The sequence below is a fragment of the Sorghum bicolor genome, chromosome 7 (genome assembly GCF_000003195.3).
Source record: "Sorghum bicolor cultivar BTx623 chromosome 7, Sorghum_bicolor_NCBIv3, whole genome shotgun sequence".
Taxonomy (NCBI): Eukaryota; Viridiplantae; Streptophyta; class Magnoliopsida; order Poales; family Poaceae; genus Sorghum; species Sorghum bicolor.
In genome coordinates, this window is record NC_012876.2 from 15,277 (window position 1) to 35,464 (window position 20,188).

At 42.0% G+C, this 20,188-nt stretch overlaps 2 protein-coding genes across 4 annotated transcripts; both read left to right on the top strand.

Annotated features, from left to right (window-relative positions):
- Positions 854-10,856, top strand: LOC8055388 (ENHANCER OF AG-4 protein 2). Its single transcript, XM_002443633.2, has 13 exons — positions 854-1,439; positions 1,586-1,662; positions 3,021-4,928; positions 5,041-5,503; positions 5,584-5,692; positions 5,785-5,897; positions 5,972-6,159; positions 6,908-7,544; positions 7,619-8,045; positions 8,127-8,222; positions 8,440-8,535; positions 8,667-8,856; positions 10,468-10,856. The coding sequence occupies exons 1-11, from the start codon at positions 1,326-1,328 to the stop codon at positions 8,505-8,507; spliced, it is 4,200 nt and encodes a 1,399-aa protein (XP_002443678.1). The 5' UTR covers positions 854-1,325; the 3' UTR covers positions 8,508-8,535; positions 8,667-8,856; positions 10,468-10,856.
- Positions 13,534-19,956, top strand: LOC8064310. Of its 3 annotated transcripts, XM_021464910.1 has the most exons (9): positions 13,536-13,835; positions 13,960-14,062; positions 14,636-14,764; positions 14,860-14,903; positions 15,160-16,748; positions 16,882-17,587; positions 18,569-18,673; positions 18,797-18,971; positions 19,203-19,956. In XM_021464910.1, the coding sequence occupies exons 3-9, from the start codon at positions 14,648-14,650 to the stop codon at positions 19,413-19,415; spliced, it is 2,949 nt and encodes a 982-aa protein (XP_021320585.1). In that variant the 5' UTR covers positions 13,536-13,835; positions 13,960-14,062; positions 14,636-14,647; the 3' UTR covers positions 19,416-19,956. The 3 variants fall into 3 exon arrangements, with proteins under 3 accessions (XP_021320586.1, XP_021320585.1, XP_002443679.1); XM_021464911.1 differs by lacking the exon at positions 13,960-14,062 and having other exon boundaries at positions 13,534-13,835; positions 18,569-18,651; XM_002443634.2 differs by lacking the exon at positions 13,960-14,062.

Genomic DNA, 20,188 nt, shown 5'->3' on the forward strand with positions numbered 1-20,188 from the left:
ATCGAGATCTGGCCGGAGGCGTCGCCGCGTCGGGCTCGGGAGGAGACTCGCGAGTCGCGACTTCGTAGTCGCGCGAGTCGCGATTCTGATGGGCGACGGCGGCGCGAGGGAGGGGGGGAATTTGGACCAAGACTGAGGAGTGGGAACCCTAGAATCGAGCCATATATATTACTTGTGCTATGGCCCACATGTCAGTGCGGGTGTTGCGGGTTTGCGGATACGGGCATAATATTTTCTTACCCGTGTAGGATTGCCCGTTGGGCACAAATCTTTACCCGCACCCGTGCCCGCGGGCACATATTGACGCCCGTATCCGCGCCCGCCGGGTCGGGTGCCCGCGGGTACGCGGATTTTATGTGCCCGTTGCCATCTGTATCCAAGACCCCGATGGAAACCACACAACGATGAGCTCCTGCCTAGTGCGGTGGAGAAGAAAGACGCTAGGGGCAGGGACTGTCATTTGACATGGGACCCTGACTCATATGTGCGCTGACACGAGGAGTTAGCATGCCACGTGAGCGAAAGTGGCAAATACATATCGAATTTCTCTTTTATCTGCTAAATCCGTATTGTCATTCGTAATAATGCTATCTCAGTAGGTGTTATTCATTATAATAGTAAAAAGTTAAATATCACATCTCTCTCCTTAGCTAGATCAACCTCGCTACAATGCTTCTTCACATGTAGGACATTTCAAGAATATGTTTTAGAAACAAGGAAAAAGGAAAAAAAAACAAAGGGTATGGCATGTCTGGCACAAGCAATGAAACCCGTTGGGGCGCAGATCGGACGGCTGGTATAGTATCCTGATGAAGTGACCTGAGCACGGCACAGCAGCGCACGGGGTGGGGGACCCAGACCGCAGTCGCACAGCAGCAGAAAGGCCAGGGAGAAGAGAGCCTCCCGCTCCCGCATCCGCACCGCGCCGCTGTGGAGAGGGAGAAGAGGGGGGAGGAAGGAAGAGACGCGAGGAGGAAGAAGAAGAAGAAGCAGCAGCAGCAGGCAAAACAGCAGCAGAAGCCCCCGTCCCATCACCCCCCTCCATCCAAGCGATTTCACTTATTAGCTACCGAGAAGCGGAGGAGGTGACCGCAATTCGCCCCCGCCCGCCGACCGATTCCATCGCTACCCGCCGTCCCTTCCCTCCTCTCTAGGGTTGTCTTGTGGGTGCGCCTGTGCTTCCCACCCTAGGGGCAGGTCCAGGGCCGGGCCGCCTCCTCGCTCCTTCCCGCCCCCGCTGCTCTCTTCTCTGCTGCTAGGGTTAGGTTAGGGTTCGACGCTGGGGGGAGGGGCATCCTTCTCCCTCGCCGCCGCCGCCGCCGCCAATGCCTCCCGGCGGTAGGCGCGGCGCCAAGCAGCGCCCCAAGTGGACCAGGGAACCCCAGCTGGGTGACCTCGTCCTCGCCAAGATCAAGGGGTACCCGCCCTGGCCAGCTAAGGTAAGGTTCCATCTTCCTGCCCCTCTTCTCTCGATCGCTACTGCTGCTCATACTGCCACACTAGGGTTTCACTCCCTTCCCACCTCATCCCTTCTGTGTCTGCTCGCCTCGCTTCAGCTAATGCTCTACATTCCCTGTCTCCGCAGATCAGCAGGCCCGAGGACTGGCAGCATAAGCCAACGCCCAAAAAGTTTTTCGTCTACTTCTACGGCACTGAAGAGATGTAAGCACTTTGCCCCACCACTGCTACGCTACCGTTATTTCCCGCTATATGTATATATTGCAACTACCATTCTTGTAACTCATCAATTAATTCCCTATTAGGTCACACCATTCGTCATATACGAATTGCCTAAAACTGTCACTCTAGATTACTTATTACATATTTAATAACAAAATCTGGTTAGTCAACATGTATGAATAGCAGGAGCAGCCCCTTGCTTTTCTACTCTGTTTAGTACTCCATGTTTAACATGTTGCAAGCCTGGGTTTGGCGTTTGCTCTTCGCTACGGATTGGGATTAGGTCTTTCTTTTGTCATGCATTAAGTCACCAAGGGCATGCAGTTCCCCAGTAGTGTTGTTTTGCTCACATAACTAGACGGTTCAGGTCACGACAAGGGGAGGTCAATGCCTACAATTTATTGTCCCAACTGTCAAATTTACAGTTTTTGCACTCCTTTGACCTCCCAATTATTCTCTAGCTGAACCACGTGTGGGTTTCACATCAAACAATGTATTTTGCAGTCCTTAGGAGAATATAATCCTTTATCTTTTCTATCTTCTTTTTCTTTGGCAAGATGGCTTTTATACATGAATTTATTAAAGAAAGAATTCAAATTTAGAGAAGCAGAGTTTTTGAGTTTATGGTTCTCAGTCCTGACTATTCTCATTTTCCCATAGGTGGATTGGATTTCATATGTAAATGGTTGTACATCTACTTTATCTGACTATTTTTGCTTATATGGTTAGATAATTAATTTCTGTGTATGTACCAAATCAACCCATTATGTTAAATTCTATAAAAATACACGCAACTTACTGTGGATGTAATGTTGCTTGCTGCTCTCTGCTTGGACAAATCTGAGGCATGATTTTTTTTTATAACGACGAGAGACAAAATCATTTATTACTAGAAATTGCTTCTTAAAATATCCTCGCTTTGTTGCTTTAAGCCTCTCATTTTGGTTACCCAGTCCATAAAATGCTCTAGACCATTCCTAAGGCCTATATTTTTCTAAAGTAACAGACCAAGAATGGTTTTCATTTCTTTCAAAGCTTGACAGAGCTCACTTTTTTTTAACTTGGTGTTCTTTAGCTGTTTTCCATGTTATCCTTTATGCATATGCATAGGATGTTTGATAATGTTGATAGTGAGCTACTGTTATAGGAGTTATTAATTGCTTGATGAATGCATTGGGTTGCATTAATTCGTAATATCATCGCCTAATAAATCCTTTTTTACTGTCTTTTCCTTGCTATGATAAGCACTTGTTTTGATGTTGTTGCTTCTGCTGTCTTACATATCTATCTTTTCCTTGTAATGATCACTTGGTTGCTAATGAATGAATATCATCCTGCAGTGCTTTTGTACCCCTGGCAGATCTTGAGGAATTTACTGAGAAGACAAAGAATGATCTGTTAGATCGAGCTCCAAATATTAAAGTTCAAAGGAAATATGTTCAAGTATTTAATGATGCTGTTGAGCAGATCTGCAAGGCCTATGATGAGCTGCCAAAAACATCTGAAGCTGCAAATGGAGCATTGCCTGATCGGTGTGAAAAGACTACAGAGCACCTTGTGAGGTCACCTGATGTTGGTGAGACTCCAGGATTGGGACAAATGGAAGGTGTAAGCCCTACTGATTACTCAAATACTTCAGGGCAAGGGTCAGGGACTGAGGAGGATGTCAAAGATGGTGGTCATGAAATAGGGGATCATTCTTTAACAGTTCCTCAAAAGAAAACGTCTTTACTACAGGATCCTAAGCATCCCAAGACAAACAAGTCTGCCGCATCCAAGTCTGTTCTTGACATGTACACAGAACAGGAGCATTCACCAACATCTGCGCACACAGAAAGGGAGACTGAACAGGTAAAAGTTGAAAAAGAGAGCCGTTCCCTAGAAGGTTTTGTTTTGGAACCTAACTTGGAGGTGGTTTGCGCCCTTGAAGCGCCAAAGAAATCTAAATCCAACAAGCTGTTGAGGGATGCTTTAAGGAAGGAAAACAAGCATGCTGGTATTGGTAGTCCTACTGGAAGGATTGCTGCTGAGGCTGCATCTGATGTTGTATTAAACATAAGTGCTGGCAAAGAGAGCAGAGAATTTAAGAAGTCAAAAATCATGACAAAACAATCACTGAAAACTGATTCAGAGAAAAGGGATTATGATAAAACTGTGCATGGCAAGCCTGACAAGCAGTTGACTGGAAAATCATCTGCAGGGGCAGGGTTTTCTTCCAATAAGAAATCTCTGCCAGGTATCGGACAGCACAAGATGGACAGTAGTGCTGATACACGTCCAGCAAAGAAGCCAAGACTTCTGGACAGGGCTGGTGAAACAGATAAGACAGTTGCCAAGAGTGAGACGAAGTTAAACCTAAATTATGAAAAGCATAATGCTATGAAACATGAGCGATCTACCGCTATGGAAACTGGTAAAAACACAATTCTTAAGACTGGTACCAGTGATGATAGGGCACGGAGATCAGGTGGTGTTGTATCACCCATATCAAGGCTTCATTCTGAGGTCATGGAACCAGCATCTGGTTCTGTAACTCAGTTAGGTGTTGCTGATTCTGTTAAAAAGGGTTCCAGCATGAAGGAGGATGCCTTGCGTGTCGATAGGCAATTGGTGAAACCTAAGAGAAGAGCATGTCGTTTTGATGATGATGAGGATGAAGGACAGCGGACACCACTTCATAGAACTTCTTCCAAATCTATCGGGGAAATTCATAGAACTTCTGCCAAATCTATCGAGCGTGTCCCAAGTGAGAAAGCAGGTACTCGGGGAAATTTTTCTTCACATGTTGGTAATGCTCCTGGAAAAAAATCAGGCCCTGCAAGAGAAGAGAAATCAAGGAATGTTAGGATGTCACCTGTGAAGAATGAGCCAGTTTTTTCTTCACCGAGTCAGGATAAAGTGCATGCTAGACACCAGGTAACGGGGAGAAGACTAACCACAGGGTCAGTTGAGACTCCTGCTGTCATTGGTAACAAAATGAACCTGGTTGATTGCAAATCCTCTGCTCAAGTAAAAATGCCGGCATCCTCTGAGTTGAAGAAACTTCATAGTAGTTCTTCTAAACCATTGCACCTAACATCTGGGAACTCCCATTCCCGAAACCATCCTGCCCCAGAAAAGATCACCTTGCTGCCCAAATCAGAAGAAACAAAGGCTAAATCTAAGCCAGCTACGTCTGTTGAGCATAAGGTGGGCATCACTTTGTCAACTGAACGGACTGGGAAGCGGGATCACTTGAAAGAGGAAAGGTATACTGCTTTGAGTTTTGAACTGCCCAAGTTTCTTTCTGATACTTATCTTTTTGTGTTCAAACAGTTTTAGCTGCACACTTTGTTTATAGTTTGTGGTTTTCTTATGCAGATCCAGTTCTGTTGATAAAGCAACTTCTTCTGAACCTAACCCTGACTCGGCCAAGTCAATAAAACATCTTATTGCAGCTGCCCAAGCAAGGAGGAATCTTATGGCTTCTGCTCATGCAAAATTTGATGGGTCTTCAACTGATAATGCTGCTATTACCTCCACACCATATGGTTTGCCAGGACTAAGCCCTAATCCTGTTTTCCGCATTCCATCCCCACCCAGAATTGCTTTTCCCGAGAGTCCTGGTCAACGTATTCTGAAAAGCCCAATGGAGCTTGACAATGGTCATGGAAAGAGTCCCAAATCTAGGCAGGCCAGTGGTTCACCTGGTGGTGGTACTGATGCAGCAATTGCTCGTGATGCTTTGGAGGGAATGATAGAGACTTTATCGAGGACAAAGGATAGTATAGGACGTGCAACACGCCTTGCAATTGAGTGCTCTAAATATGGCATTGCTGGAGAGGTCCTCTCTCTCTCTCTCTCATATGCCATCTGCATCACTGTTTCATTGTTATTTCACTATCCTTATTATTTCTCTTCCAGATTGTCGAGCTTCTCATACAGAAATTGGAGAGCGAGCCTAATTTGCATCGCAGAATTGACCTCCTTTTTCTTGTGGATTCCATAACACAGTGTTCTCATTCTCAGAGAGGTAAAATTATTCTTTAAAGTATATTATATTAATCCTGCTTTTAGAGCTATCTTTTGCCCAAAAAGTTATTCTTTGAATTCTGAAATGTTCAGGAGTTGCTGGGGCTTCATATGTTCCCACTGTTCAAGCGGCATTGCCTCGTCTTTTGGGTGCTGCTGCTCCACCTGGAGCTGGTGCTCGAGAAAACCGGCGCCAGTGCCTTAAAGTATTGGACATTATTATTGATTCTGATTTTTCTTTTTCCTAAACAGTGGGTCACTTGGCTGCCTGGCTTTGTAGGTTTTAAGATTGTGGCTTGAGAGAAAGATTATGCCAGAAGACATACTCCGAAAGTACATGGGTGACATTGAGGTGCCAAATGATGATACTAGCACTACTTTAATGTTGAAGCGACCATCCCGTGCTGAACGTTCTGTAGACGATCCTATTAGGGAGATGGATGACATGCTTGTTGATGAATATGGAAGGTATTGTGGGACTTGATATACCATTTACTAGTTCAGTAAATCATTTTTCTGTTTTTTTTTCTAGCTTGAGATGTAAGTTCTGGTGATCATCTACTCAATATTTTACTTTTAACAAGTTTGTTTATAATATTAGTATATCATGACTGGATAAACAGCTTAAAATTGCATTTCAGGTTCCCTTGGTTAGTATATGCTGGGTAGTAATAATCATGCCAGTCCCATATTGGAATTGCCACATATGCAGCTTCACATGACACTAAGTTGATGTTCTCTATCATTAGTTTAGAAGTCAAGAAACACAGCACTGCCAGTACCTACCCCAAATATGCATTGCTTTATTGTATCAATATCTTAAAATACAGTTGTTATGTTGTGGTATTATGGAACCTAAAATAGGCTATGGTAATGTCAAATGCTTTGACTACATTAATCCCTGCTATTAAGATCTTCAAAATACGGTTTATGCTAAGAGAGTCTTAGTCTTACATGACCAGGGTGCTTATGTTGCAAAGTTTGTGGACTTCAGTATGAAGCTTAGTGAACTTGCTATTAGGAAGTAAGGGCATGCTTCAAACTAATGAAATAACTCCCACATTGGATGTTTTCTGCTTTCCTGATCTTATTTTGGATTTTTGTTTTGCTTGTAGAGCAGAGTTCCCAGTACTTTAGTGTGTCTTTGTGTTGTATTATCTTTATCCAGCTTACCAGGCATTGTTGACGTATGCTTTGTGTTTTTTTCTGTTCTCAGCAATGCAACTTTTGAGCTTTCTGGAATTTTATCATCAAAAGTGTTTGAAGATGATGAAGACTTCCCCCGAAATAATGGGTCATCACCATTTGTTTCACGGCCTGTTGAAAGCGATGTCATACGAGAAACTGAAGAGACTATTGCTCCAGCATCTGTTGAGGAACACATTATTGGAGTAGAGAATGTAACTACTGATGCTGCTATGGAAGATGCTTTAGAGATACTAGGTAACATCCAACAGACTGATGGAGCTGTCCTTATTGAACATGACTCTAGTCAAGATCCAGGTTCAGAGCAGGCATTAATTGACCAGAATGAGCTTCCCCCTCTACCCGATGGCCCTCCACCGCTTCCATCAGATTCACCACCTCCTCCACCTCCTTTGCCTCCTTCGCCACCACCTGCTACACCACCGCCGCCACCACCTCCACTTTCTCCAGCTTCACCACCTCCGCCCCCACCTCCCCCACTGCCATCTGGACCACCTCCTCAGCCTGCTCCACCACCTCCTCAGCCTGCTCCACCACCTCTGCCAACCCAGGCCCCACCTCTTCCTTCTATTCCGCCGCCTGTTCCTTCATCTCCGTCATCATTGGGTTATCAGCCTCCAGCTCCAGAGTACTTCATGACGCCCAATGTAATAATTTTCCTAACTTACATATCATAGTGTGTTCTTGTTTATTTAGATTATAAAAAAGACTTGTGCTGCAGGGTAATCAATTGACCCAGATGACAGGAAATACATCAATTCAAGCTATTGGAAATACAACAACTTTCATTCCTGGTGGACCAGTTAATGGGCAAGCTGCGGTTAATTTTGTTACTTCAATGCCGGCAAACAATAACGTATTTATGGCACCACAAACTTCTAATGGTAATTACCAGTTTCGGCCCACTGGTGTACCTTTTCAGCAAGGGAATTTCAGTGCCTTTCCATCTGCACAAACGCCTCTAGTTCATCCCCACTCTCGTATGGCACACATGAATCCCATGGGCCAACAAGCTGTACCACCTCCGCGCAATCCTTATGCCGTGCAGTCCTTTCCAAACAGTCAGAGCCATTATCCACCTGAAGAACATAATTGGCTAGCAGGTGGCAGAGCATTATCTTGCTCAGAAGGGCCATTCATGCAGGATGGTATGCTCTCCCATAAGCTGTTTATGAGAGTTATTTTGCATCAACTTTTGGATTGACACTAATAGTAAAGTTCTCATGTAGGATATTCAAGATCGAACATTGACAGATCTTCAATGAATCCTATGAATCATCAACATACTGTTCTGAATCATTTGCCGTCTGGAGCACCACTACCAGGTCTCTGGTTTCTTAAAAGTTTATGGTTGTGTTCTTGGGGGCTGTGCTTTCATATGAATTTTCTTAATGATTTTTTAAAGATACACTGGCAATCAGGCCGCTTCAATTCCAGTGTGCTGCAATTGGAGCTTGACTTGTAGGAAAAAAAACATGTGTTGGATGATCTATATATATTTCCTTATGGTTTTCTCAAGACTTTTTAATTTTCTTTTGACAGGCCATGTTCCTCAGATGCTACCAGCCAGGTCTGATATCCACACTCTTAATTGCTGGAGGCCTTCTTGATAGAGTTGTAAACTGAACCTCTTATTCGGTACTCTTCTCTTTTGCTCTCTGTGTGCTGCTTTTTTCCTCTGAGTCATCTTTCTTTTAGATTTTTGTCTTAAGATTCTCTCATCTATATTCACTCAACTGAACTTTTCTGAAACTGTTGCTCTTGTGCAGGTTTTAACGTGGAAATCTCAGGGCATGGGAGGCAATTTGAATTGAGTGCAACAGTTGGTGGCTTTGTTAGTCTGTGATGGAGATGCACTTGCCTGGGTGTAATGATGAGATCTGCCATAGTATATGGAATGGACATTTTACAATGTAACTAGTCTTGACAACAGCATCCAGCAGACTAATCTCTCTTAGTGTAAGCTCATGATTCACATGACACAAATGTTCTCAGTTTCTTAGATGTTGCTTCCAGTATGGATCAAGACTGCAAACTGTTCTTATTGTATCTAGCTCAGATGTGTTAGTTATAAACAGAGGGCATGGTAGTAAATACTGGGAACTTATATCTCTCTACATTAAGGCAATTTGTTGTCGTGCCCGTGTTATTTTTCTCTTAACTGCTGTGCTCAATTTGCAACATACTGTCCAAATTTCAATTAGCTAATCACATCTATCTAACTATAATGAAAGCCTCAACTAACGTTTTTTTTTGCCTAGTGCTGTATGTTTGCTGGTTAGACTAGAATTGTGCTTAGCCAGTTATAGGGTAAAAGGTACATCAGGGCCGCTAGGTACACTGAGTTTAGTAAGAGAGAAAATTAGTTTTGATTCTCTTTGGACAGTGAAATATGTGATAATATTTAAGAGCTCTAGTTTATTTGTGTTTCCAAAGACTGTTAGAGTTGTGTGCTGATTCACACAGTGGTACATGTAGGAACACGGTTTTCAGTTATTTCCCCCCTAAAAATTTCCTGTCTAATTTGATTCCATAAAGTAAATTAGAATAATATATTTGCATGGGGGTGAGGTGGCATGAAATTTTCTTAGATGTAAATGTATAAATATTCTTTTCTTTTGCAGTCAAATGATAAATATCACAAGGAAATGCCTATCTCATTTCTCCATATAACGATTTTTTTTTGTGTTACTGTTGAAAATAAAACAGGTGCTAACTTATAGGCCTGCAAAATAGATTTTAGTTTTAGCTCATGAACATAAGGATGGAAAGTTCAACATCTGTGCTTTGGTTTTCTAAGTGAGTGATAGCTGTGTGCCATTGACCTATCAAAACAATGGCAATAACCAAAAAAAAAGAAGAAAAAAAAACAAAGAGGCTATTTAGGAACTACGTATGTATCGTGTGACATTCCTACTCCTGGGACTTTTGACCTATGCCAATTTTCTCTTGTATTAGATGACTGTTATTTGAGTTTTGGGGTTCATTTCTCCGGTTGATACTGGAGTACTTGCATTTCCCGCTTACTGGGTAATCCGTCGTACTATCTGAAATTCTGAATGTTTAGTCAGTGGTATCGCTATAATGTTGTATTGCATTGCTCATTTCATTTTTGAAGAATAAAAACCGTGCTTTTCTCTCTCCAAATTGAACACTTCAGCAATTGGAATATAGCTCTAGGAGCATTTTACATTATTGAAATCGATATATTATCTGTTCAAGAGAATGTTGGATGTCAAAATATTCAGCTATCATTATTCATGTTTACTGTATTGACCAAGATCATTTATTTCTCTTGGCTTTATTGGCTGCTCTTGCCACTGGTTCCAAGGTTACAGCTGTTGAGCAATAAATAATTCCATTTTTATATCAATACTGCTTTAATTGCACCCTCTTTTTTTACAGGCACATTTTTCTTGTTTGCTTTTGGCTAGTGCCTCATTTTTTTTATTTTTTGCCTTGTGGCAGCCATTAGATGTTTTACTTGCGTTGAGCTGTGAGTTTTCATGTATGATCTTATGTTGTCTGAAGCTATCTTGTTTGACCAACTCTTTTTTGTCATTGTGACAGGTCTGAAGAACGATAGTCAAACGATGACGGGTTTTGATTTGTGATGTGAATATTGGGATTTGGGTGGAGTTGAGGGGAGCTGGAGCAGCTAAAGCCTTGGTTTGAAGAGGTAAAATGTAGAATTGTATGTAGGAAAAAAAATGTACAGTTGCTAACACAATGTGCTGTAGTCCCTTGGCACAAGCTGGGGAGGACTAATGGAGCTTCTGGTACAATTTTACGCAATTTCATGGAAGGCTTACAGATGGGTTAGTTAGGCATGTAGTGTGATACAATTATCGTTTCTGTTCACCCGAGCCATTTTTTTTGAAGAGAAATCAATGTGACGAGCAGCTAAGTGGTGATGTTACCCTTATATATCTGTGTATGTGCGGTGTGTAACTGGGTGATGGTGATGGTGTGTGGTCATCTGGTGCACAGCTTTGGTTGCAGCCTGGCGGGCGCGGTACTGCTCTTTTGTTTGTTTGGGCGGGATGACTGATGCGTTTGATGGTGCTGCTGGTTGGTGTTGAATGATGGTTCGAATGTGAGGCAGATTTGCTGTTAGTTGTTTGAGGACTGCATATCGTTTGACTGTACATTGCATACTTATAGCATATTCCCAGGCCCAGGCAGAATTCATTCGTCGATTCCTTGTTGGTATGCATGAGAGATTAGCACTTGCCGTGTGCTGTGCGTGGTTGGATGGTTTGTTGGTATGCATGAGAGGTTGATATTGAGGTGTTGCCTTGAATCTTGCTTGCATGTACTCCGTATATGGTTAGTTGGGTTTTTCTAAGTGGAATGGAGTTGGGCTTGCTTGGGTAATGCTAGAAGTGGACTTAATCCATGATCATCCTAAGTTATAAGACGTTTGATTTTTTTTGACATCAAGTTTGACCATTCTTTTTATTTAATAGTATATGTAAGGTTTGGTTTATTAATAAATGTTTTTCAAGAATGACTTAAATTTGACTATGTTTGCATATTTTTTATAAATAAGACGAGTGGACAAATTTGAGATAAAAAAATTAAATGTTTTATAATTTGGGATGGTGAGGGTACAGTTAGGCCAGTCTCAATGCATGTTTCATGAGAGTGTCATGCACATTAAATATGATGTCACATAAGCAAAATTGCTGACTTGGCAGGATCATTAAATGAAGGAGTTTCATTAGATGAGAGAGAAGTTTCATCCCCATAAAATTCTTGTGGCTCGGTTACCTAGTTTATAGTCTTGTTAACTGTGTTATGAAACTATGCATTGAGACTGACCTTATCCATCCACGACAACGTGGCACACTCCACCAAACAAGCGTGTTTGTTGGAGCTTGTGTGGTTGGTAGGATGTGTGTGTGATACATGATTTTGATTTGAATCTGGGCCTTGTTTACTTGCAAAAAAATTTGCCAAATGTGAACAATAGCAATTTTGTTTGTATTTGATAAATATTGTCCAATCATAGATTAACTAGGCTTAAAAGATTCGTCTCGCAAATTACATTTAAATTGTGTAATTAATTATCTTTTTTACCTATATTTAATACCCCATGCATGTGCCGTAAGATTCGATGTGACAGAGAATCTGAAATTTTTTACAAAATCTTTTGAGAATGCCCTGGTTTGCGAGCTGGACTTGAAGATTGATATGCTTGTGTTGTGCTCACCTACTTAGTTGATGGTTGGGCGTATTATTGTGATTTGAAAACCTATATTCTATAAACGTTATATGAACATACTCGTATTTCAAATATCTTTCAATATAGTTTGGACTCTAACAATTCAGGAGGAATGAGCGAGTGGCCTCTAAACTTATTGTTTTTTTGGGTTCAAAAATCATAATAACTAGGAGAATGCCCCGCGCGTTGCTGTTGGAATTATCGGTAAAATTATACTATCGTAATATATGTTAGTGGATGATTTTTAGTATTCTAACATGGACAACTAAATATATGTTAGAAAATGATGTGGTTTGCTAATGTAAATAATATAGATGCAGGATAAATGATTTGTGTTAGTTCGATTTATTAGTGGATAATGATGTGGACACTTTGCATGGCGAGGTAATGTATTAATGGGATGATTAGTGGATGTTGATGTGGACGCTTTATATGGCAAGAGAATTAGTTAGTGGGATGCTCCAGTAGATGATGATGTGGATGCTTTGCATATCAAAAGAATTAGACAGTGAAATTTATCTATAAGAGATATAGATAATAATACGAGGGTTCTATCGGCCCCACCCGCTTGAACACACGCAACAAATACCCCTTCATCCTCCTCCATCCTACCAGGCAAGGAACATGCAGTCGCAGTGTCTGTTGGTATGTGTACCTATCGCTCCTGGTCTGGTGGGGTCGGAGTATACTGTAGTATCTCTTCACTCTTGGAAGTTGGAGAGGTGCGCCCGTGCGGTATATTCTCTTCACTGATCCTGCGCTATTCCCGCAGGGGCAGCAGCAGAGCTGTGCGACTGTTGGCAGGGCCGGGCCGGGCCGGGCAGCCACAGTGCGCATATAAAAAGGAATTATCGTATATATATATAGATAGAGTATGTGGTTATAATTATTATATATATTAAATAGTGATATTTTAGTAATATATTAAAAAATATGAATTTTTTTTGAAATTTTTTCGTATGATAAGATTTAGAGTATCTTAATATAAGTATATGAACACACTTGAACCGATAAATAAGTATAAATACATATGTAATGTGATTTATTGAAGATGGGAGTAATTATTCTTGTGAGTATGAAAAATGCATCATATATATATATATATAAATGAATGAATAAATGTAGTAAAATAGATCTGTTTTATGGGATAGTTGAAAAAACAAATGAAGCAAATGAGTCGGGGTATACTACTATAATCAAATCAACAGCAGCAACACTAGTGGTGCTCCTGATACGGACGATCTCTCTTCCTGATACGGAATACCACCACTTGTAAATGATGGATACATGATTTGTTTTGTTTTGTTTTTTAATAAATAAATAAATAGATAAATAAAAAAGAAGAGCTAATAATTCAAAAGACAAATCGTTTTTCTTCTCTCTCCAATAGTACTAGTCGTGCTACCTACCACGCCCACGAGAGGCGAGGCGAGGCACCTCACCACCTGCCCACCTCTCTCCCCCCCCTTCGTTCGTCTTCTTCCTCTCACTTTTGGTTTTCTTCGATCGATCTACTAGATAGATAGACACAGACCAAGGAAGAAAGGAAAGGAGAGAGAGGGAGAGGCAAGGCAACACGAGTGTGACGAGAGCGATCATCTCATCATCCCCCACCCCCTCCCCACCCTCCTCCTACCTCGAGACGCTGAGATCGAGATCGATCACGCACCGGAGGAGCACTCACTTGCAGATCCTTCGCCTCGCCTTCAGGGTGCGTGCGTATGCCCTGACGCCTTCGCTGGTTTTTGCTTTCCACTCTCCGAATTTTCTGCCGCCGCCGCCGCCCTCGCTCTGATTCCGCTTCCCAAACCTAATCGTCTCGTTTCGTCGTCTAGGTGGTGGTGGTGGAGATTGATCGTTGCTGCTTATTTTTCAATTAATTATTAGGGTAGGAAGAGGAGCGAACCAGTGCTCCCACAAAAAAAAAAAAATCCCTAGGTAGATTGGATTTATTGGGCTTCTGATTTCTGTGAACCTCGCATCCATACTCCATCCATTTGTTTGTGGATTTTGATTTCATCTCACATCTCATCCAGCATACCCCCAAAGCCACACCACATGAGCCGAGCAGCCGCCCGAATCCATCCGCTGCGATCCCTTCCTCCCGCACTACGTTTGCGAATTCGCGATGCCATCTCCAACTTCCAATGCTGCCTTCCTAGTCTACTTGCATGCACCCACCAACTCCGCTTCGCCTTCTGCTCATCAGGGTCTTCTCTGTTTCGTCAACTCCGCTTCAGCCTCCCTTCTTCCTTTGCTTTCCTCACTCTAAAATTGGGTTCTATCTTACTATGATGGAAATTACTGTTCCCCACTACTCCCTAAGCTCACGTTCAACTCTACCCTACCTACTTCAAAAATCAAAGTTACTAGTCTAGTACCATTCTTGTGCTGCAACTTGCACTTTCCAGTCAAAACGTTTCTAGGGACTGCGAGTGGAAATGGGCATCTAGTCATCTGCTGCTATTTGGTCAACTCCGCCCTCAACCTTCTTACTACTGCTTCTTGCAGGATTCATGCGAAATGCCACCTGAATATGGAATGCCTACTAGAACTGCTGCTGATGCTGTTGTAAATAGGAGGCCTCGTCGCCTGTTTGGGAGATCATCAGAGAGGAAGAACCCACTCAACCTTCAGTTTGTATGCCCTTTTTCTCGCTCTTTCCTAGTTCCTGCAGACAAAAGTGCGCAAACTCTACTCTGTCTAATGCTCTGCTTGCTACGTTTTATTTCCAGGAGCGTCAAGTAGCTCGTCTCGAGGCACGGCAGCAACAACAGAGGTACACAGATGTTCTGTTCTAATTCCACCTGCTGAATATACCAGCTTATGCATGCTTTCTCTCCTTTCTGAATTTACCTCATGTTTCTATCTCTCTTCCTCCCCTAATTTATGCCTGATTGCAGAAAAAAAAAAATGTTTGCAACAAATAATTTTACTGTCCACCTGGAAGCCGTATATATGTCATGCTGCACTGCCAATTCCTCGGCCTGTTGTCCTTTGCTAATTAATAACTGTGGTATTCGCTTACTTGCCAGGTGTATTATTGTGACAGTTATTCCCTTCAATTTCTGTTACGACTTCAAATCACCATCACTTACCGAGAGTGCAAGTGATGATCCTTCATCTCAACCTACATCTCCAGAAGAGAGCCCTGAGACTTCATCCTTGTCACCATCCTCCCCATCGATTCTGTTCCTGCACCTTAATGCTCAAGATGGATCTCACAGAAGATGGCTGGATAATTCATCAAGGCTACTGGAAGATAAGCCCACAACATCCAATAGCATGTCTGATTCAGATTTCTTAGTCAACAGCTTTACCAAGCCAAGTGATAATGCAAGACATTCATCAAGAAGGAAGAGCAAAAAGAAAAGCAAGAAGCACAGGCAACGCTGTAGGAAGCCGACTGATGGATCTGAAGCTAAATTCAGAGAGAGCAATGGCGCTGTCCCTGCAGTTGATGTTGGCGACTGTGAAGATTCGACACTTTCGCCTAAGCGTGTTGGTGACATACGCTTTGAGGAAACTTCTCCCAGTTCTTCTGTCAAGGAAATTTCTGAAGAGGCTCCTGAGAGTGATAATGATGATGGGTACCGTTGCTGCTCAGGTGGTTCAGTTTCGAGTGCGTCCTACTGTGATGAGATGGAACTGTCTAGATCAGCAGCTTTGTGCCCTGCATTGTGTGGACAATGTGATAGCAGTAGCTTCAGGCATTTGGACAATACTCAAAATTCTGTATGTACAGGTTCATCTCAAGAAACTTGCTATGCTGGCAGTAGTGTGAACTGTAACAATGATGCCAAGGCTCTGTTTATATTCAGAAATGAACGTGGACCTGATCCATGTGAAGAGACAGAGTTTTCCAGCTCTAACAGTGGATTTGATGAGAATTGGCTAGAGAAGTCTGATTATGATAGTGGCATTTGTTCCCCAAAGAGTGTTGGTACATGTGGTGGAGTCCAGGCAGCCCACTTGTGCAGCGACACAAGCAGTGACAATGATTTCTGTCTTGTAATATCTAGAAAGAGAGCCAGAAAAGAGAAGAAAATGTCATTGTGGAAGAGTTATGGAGAGCATGCATCCACATTTACACATGATCGAAATAAAAAATATGTTGGCTGTTCTTCAACGCAGATGACCAAGGAAGTCAACAGTAATGACTGTTCCCATAGACAAAATCATGTTGGCAGGATACACCCTCAGCTTGGAATTGCACTGAAAAACTCCAAGAGTTTCAAGCAGAGGCCAAGCAATGTTTGCAGGGAGACCCAATATGGAATTCCAGCTAAAGATTCCAAGTTAGGAGCAAGTCTCAATCATTTTACAGGTCCAGGAGAAAAAACTTGTGGAAAATCAACTACTGGTTTTGATAAGACAGCACAGCAGCTTTATTTGAACAGAGAACTATCCAATGCTCTTAACAGCAGAGAATCAGTGCGTTGTGAGACGAGATCAATTTCCTCTTCAGAACCGACAACTCCGGAGTCTAAGGACAATTGTACTTCAGAGTCTGGTGAATCAACAGATATTACAATAGGGGCTCTTCCCATGCAGAAAAGAAGACTGCAGGATTCAGTTCGTACTGATGATGCCAGCGAAACCATTTCTGGGCGATCATCACCTAGTATGGCTCCTATCTTTGGATCCTGCATCACTTCCTTTTTTTTCTTTATAATGAAACCTTGTGATAAGAAAGTAACACTGCTTGCAGCAAGTGTCGTAGCATCTAACATGATGTTGTACTCAAAATATTGCAGGGTCTGAGTCATCGACAACTGAATTAATGGTTGGACAGAGCGCAGTTTCATCTGTTGAAGGGAACCATGGCTGTCAAGGGCTCTGTAACTCTAGAACACATCTTGCTCAGATGCTCAGGGTTGTAAATGATGCTTATAAAGTTCAGGTTGCTGCAGATGTTCTCCTTGCTGCTGGTTATCCGATTTCTGATCTTGAGACATTTATATACTCTGCAACTCCCGTTATTGGTCGTGCACCTTGCATGATAAGCAGCACTTGTTCATGGGACCAAGTAGTTAGCAACTCTGTTTGTCAGCATGACATCTCTAATGTTTCTTTAAGGAGAATATGGGAGTGGTATGAAGAGCCAGGGTGCTATGGATTGGAAGTAAAAGCTCTTAGCAATCTCAGCTCGAAAACATCTTGCAACAGCAGTTCAGAGTTCTTTGCATACTTTGTACCTTATCTATCTGCTATTCAGTTGTTTGGGTGGTCTAGGAATAACATGAATCACAGTTTTGGTGTACAAGGGAAGGAATTACTGAAAGCATCAAATACTGCAAGCTCTATGAGCTCTCATCATGTGAACGCAAAGGTGCATACACTGTTTGAGGAAAGTAATGCATCCTTGCCAGAGTCATCTTTGGTTGTAGAAGATCATGGAGAACTCATGTTTGAGTATTTCGAAACAGAGCAACCTTCTTTTCGGCCTCCATTATTTGAAAAGTAAGTTGTCCACTGGTCTCCATTATGAGTTTTGACCACTGGTTCCACTTCTTTTTTTAAGTTCCTGACACCGACAGTTTCTTGTGAAATATTTCTGGTGTCATTTCTTTCTAGAAATGCTTCTGAGTTCACAAATCAAAAGGATAGGGATCTTTTTCTTTGTTAGAAAAGAGCAATTAATTTAACAATGCTGTTACGAACCGTATCCTATAAACTGTCAGTGAGTTTGTGAGCAATAGAACTTTTCACGATGAAGTGACCATGAGGGCTTTCTTTTTCTGGTATCGTATTGGTTCAGCTGATCAGGATGTTTATGAATATGTCCTAAAGCAAGCGAACTTACTTTGTGCCCATGTGAGTAGCTTAGAACTGGGGATTTATAAGCTGCTAATGAATCTCTCATAAATACTCCCTCTTCCAAATTTTGTTATGTTTTTTTTCCTAGATACATCGCCTTTACTATGATCTAGACATAGTGTATATCTAAATACATAGCAAAAGCTATGTATCTAGAAAAGCCAAAACTGTCTTATAATTTGGAATGGAGTATGTGGCATGAGATGTACTGTTTCCATTTTGGTGGTCTTTCATTATGCCCTTTGTGGCATGGTGTTTAGTTTCCCTTTTTCCCAAAAAATTTTTGGCTTTTGGTCCATCATTTTGCAAAATGGAACTAAACACCATGCAAAATTTTTGGCAAAAAGGTGGTTATTCTCCATTTTGGATTTTGGCCTCAAGAGGCAAAAAAAACCCAAAAAGAGCCTCAAGAGGCTCTCATGAGGGCAATAAATTCTGCATTTTGGATGGAACTAAACATGACCCAGAAAATTTTGGCATTTTGCATTTCATCACTCGAAAGTAGTTGGCATTTTGCATTTTGGATTCTATGGGGAACTAAACACTCCCTAAATTGTAGCTACTATTTATTGTCCTGGTTGTGTATATCCTTTTCTTGTGTTAATATCTGGCTGCAAACTGTAGGATCAAGGGGCTTGTTAGCGGTGCAAACGTTTCTGACCACCAGATTTTTGGGGACCCTGGAAAACTGCAAAATGCGAAATTATGTGAGCTGCATCCAGCTTCCTGGTTTGTTCCTGAGCCTGGATGCTTTATTCACTAGTGATTCCTGAGTTTGTACAGTTATCAATATTAAATTAAAGTTTTTTTGGTTATCTGTCTCTTGTGATGTTCAATATATTTCATTTGTAGGTTCTGTGTGGCCTGGTATCCTGTTTATCGTGTGCCTCGTGGGAATTTCCGTGCGGCATTTCTTACTTACCATTCGCTGGGAAAGTTGGTTCATCAAAAATGCTCTCTGGATACGAATGACGAGCATACACGTGTAGTTTCACCAGTTGTTGGTCTCCAGAGTTACAATGACAAGGTACCATTTGGACTCGATGTTTTCCTTGATGACAGGAGGAAATGTTTGCATCACAAAGCATATCGTCCGTATAGCTGTTAAATTCAACTGATCCAGGAGATAATGATGGAACCAAATTAATAGTCACTTCGTAGAAGTTTATTTCTTTTTTTTTGTGCTTTAGATGATGAGGTCATATTAAGGGGATGCTTTTATGCATAACCTGATTGATTTGCATTCTCTTGTTTATAGGGAGAACAGTGGTTTCAGCTGAGATGCCCAGATTTGAAGCAACTGCCAAGAGAAGATTCTTCGAAAACCGATCCTGCTGAAGTTCATAAAGAGAGGCTGAGGACACTGAAGATGGGTGCGTTGGCCATGGCAAGAGCTGTTGTCCCAAAAGGAATTGGGGAGTCTGTGAACCACCATCCAGATTACGAGTTCTTCTTGTCTCGGTGCACCTAGGCTTGGCGGTTGTGATATCAAGAACAGGGGCTGTTCTGCTTCCCTCCTGACTGTAGTGACAATGAAAAAGAAAAGAAAAAGAGTAGTGACTAACCAGAGGCTGGCTATGATATAGTTGATCCAAGAGAGAAGAGTCTGGGGTGACACATATCACTGACTGTATAGGAGATAGATTCATAGATTAGATACTCTAACCTGATACCGGATTACAAATGCAAACCAAGTTGGTGAGCAGTACCCTCCACGCGGGATGGGTGCTTTTTTGGGGCTGGAGGCAAAGATGAGAAGATACTACAGATGAGATGACGCAGTGTTCGACGACTCTGCAGGTGTAGCTGCAGGTGTAGTGTTCATTTTTGTACAGAGACAACACCAGAGGAGCAGCAAGAAATTTGCTACCACAATTGGCGCCTTTGTTAACTTCTGTTTACATTTGCCTGGTTGGCTTTTCTTGTGGCTAGATTGCTTGACAGTGCGTGAATCATGATACTATGCTGCTTCTGTGAATCATAATACTCCGCTGCTTCTGTTTGATGCCTCACTGTATATCAATGTGTTAAGGTCTGGTGCCGTGTTGCTAGCAAAACGCCCGTGAAAGTGTGTGTTTTAATTTGATTAGAACAAGAGGCGAGCAATCTCATTGCTTTCCAGTTGGCAAGATGGTACGTATGGTTATTATCTAAATCATTTCAGAAAAAGTGAACCATTTTGGAAATTAATTTCCTTGACAATACATTTACGAAACTTTAAATAACTAACGTTAGGTTAAATTG

What these genes read in the sequence shown, in the direction of transcription:
- LOC8064310 (XM_021464910.1), top strand. Translation starts at nt 14,648, where the DNA reads ATGCCACCTGAATATGGAATGCCTACTAGAACTGCTGCTGATGCTGTT. An exon ending in ACCCACTCAACCTTCAGTTT is followed by an intron (nt 14,765 to 14,859) that starts GTATGCCCTTTT and finishes TTTTATTTCCAG; the next exon opens with GAGCGTCAAGTAGCTCGTCT. An exon ending in GAGCTGCATCCAGCTTCCTG is followed by an intron (nt 18,674 to 18,796) that starts GTTTGTTCCTGA and finishes TTTCATTTGTAG; the next exon opens with GTTCTGTGTGGCCTGGTATC.
- LOC8055388 (XM_002443633.2), top strand. Translation starts at nt 1,326, where the DNA reads ATGCCTCCCGGCGGTAGGCGCGGCGCCAAGCAGCGCCCCAAGTGGACC. An exon ending in TTCTACGGCACTGAAGAGAT is followed by an intron (nt 1,663 to 3,020) that starts GTAAGCACTTTG and finishes ATCATCCTGCAG; the next exon opens with TGCTTTTGTACCCCTGGCAG. An exon ending in AATATGGCATTGCTGGAGAG is followed by an intron (nt 5,504 to 5,583) that starts GTCCTCTCTCTC and finishes TTTCTCTTCCAG; the next exon opens with ATTGTCGAGCTTCTCATACA.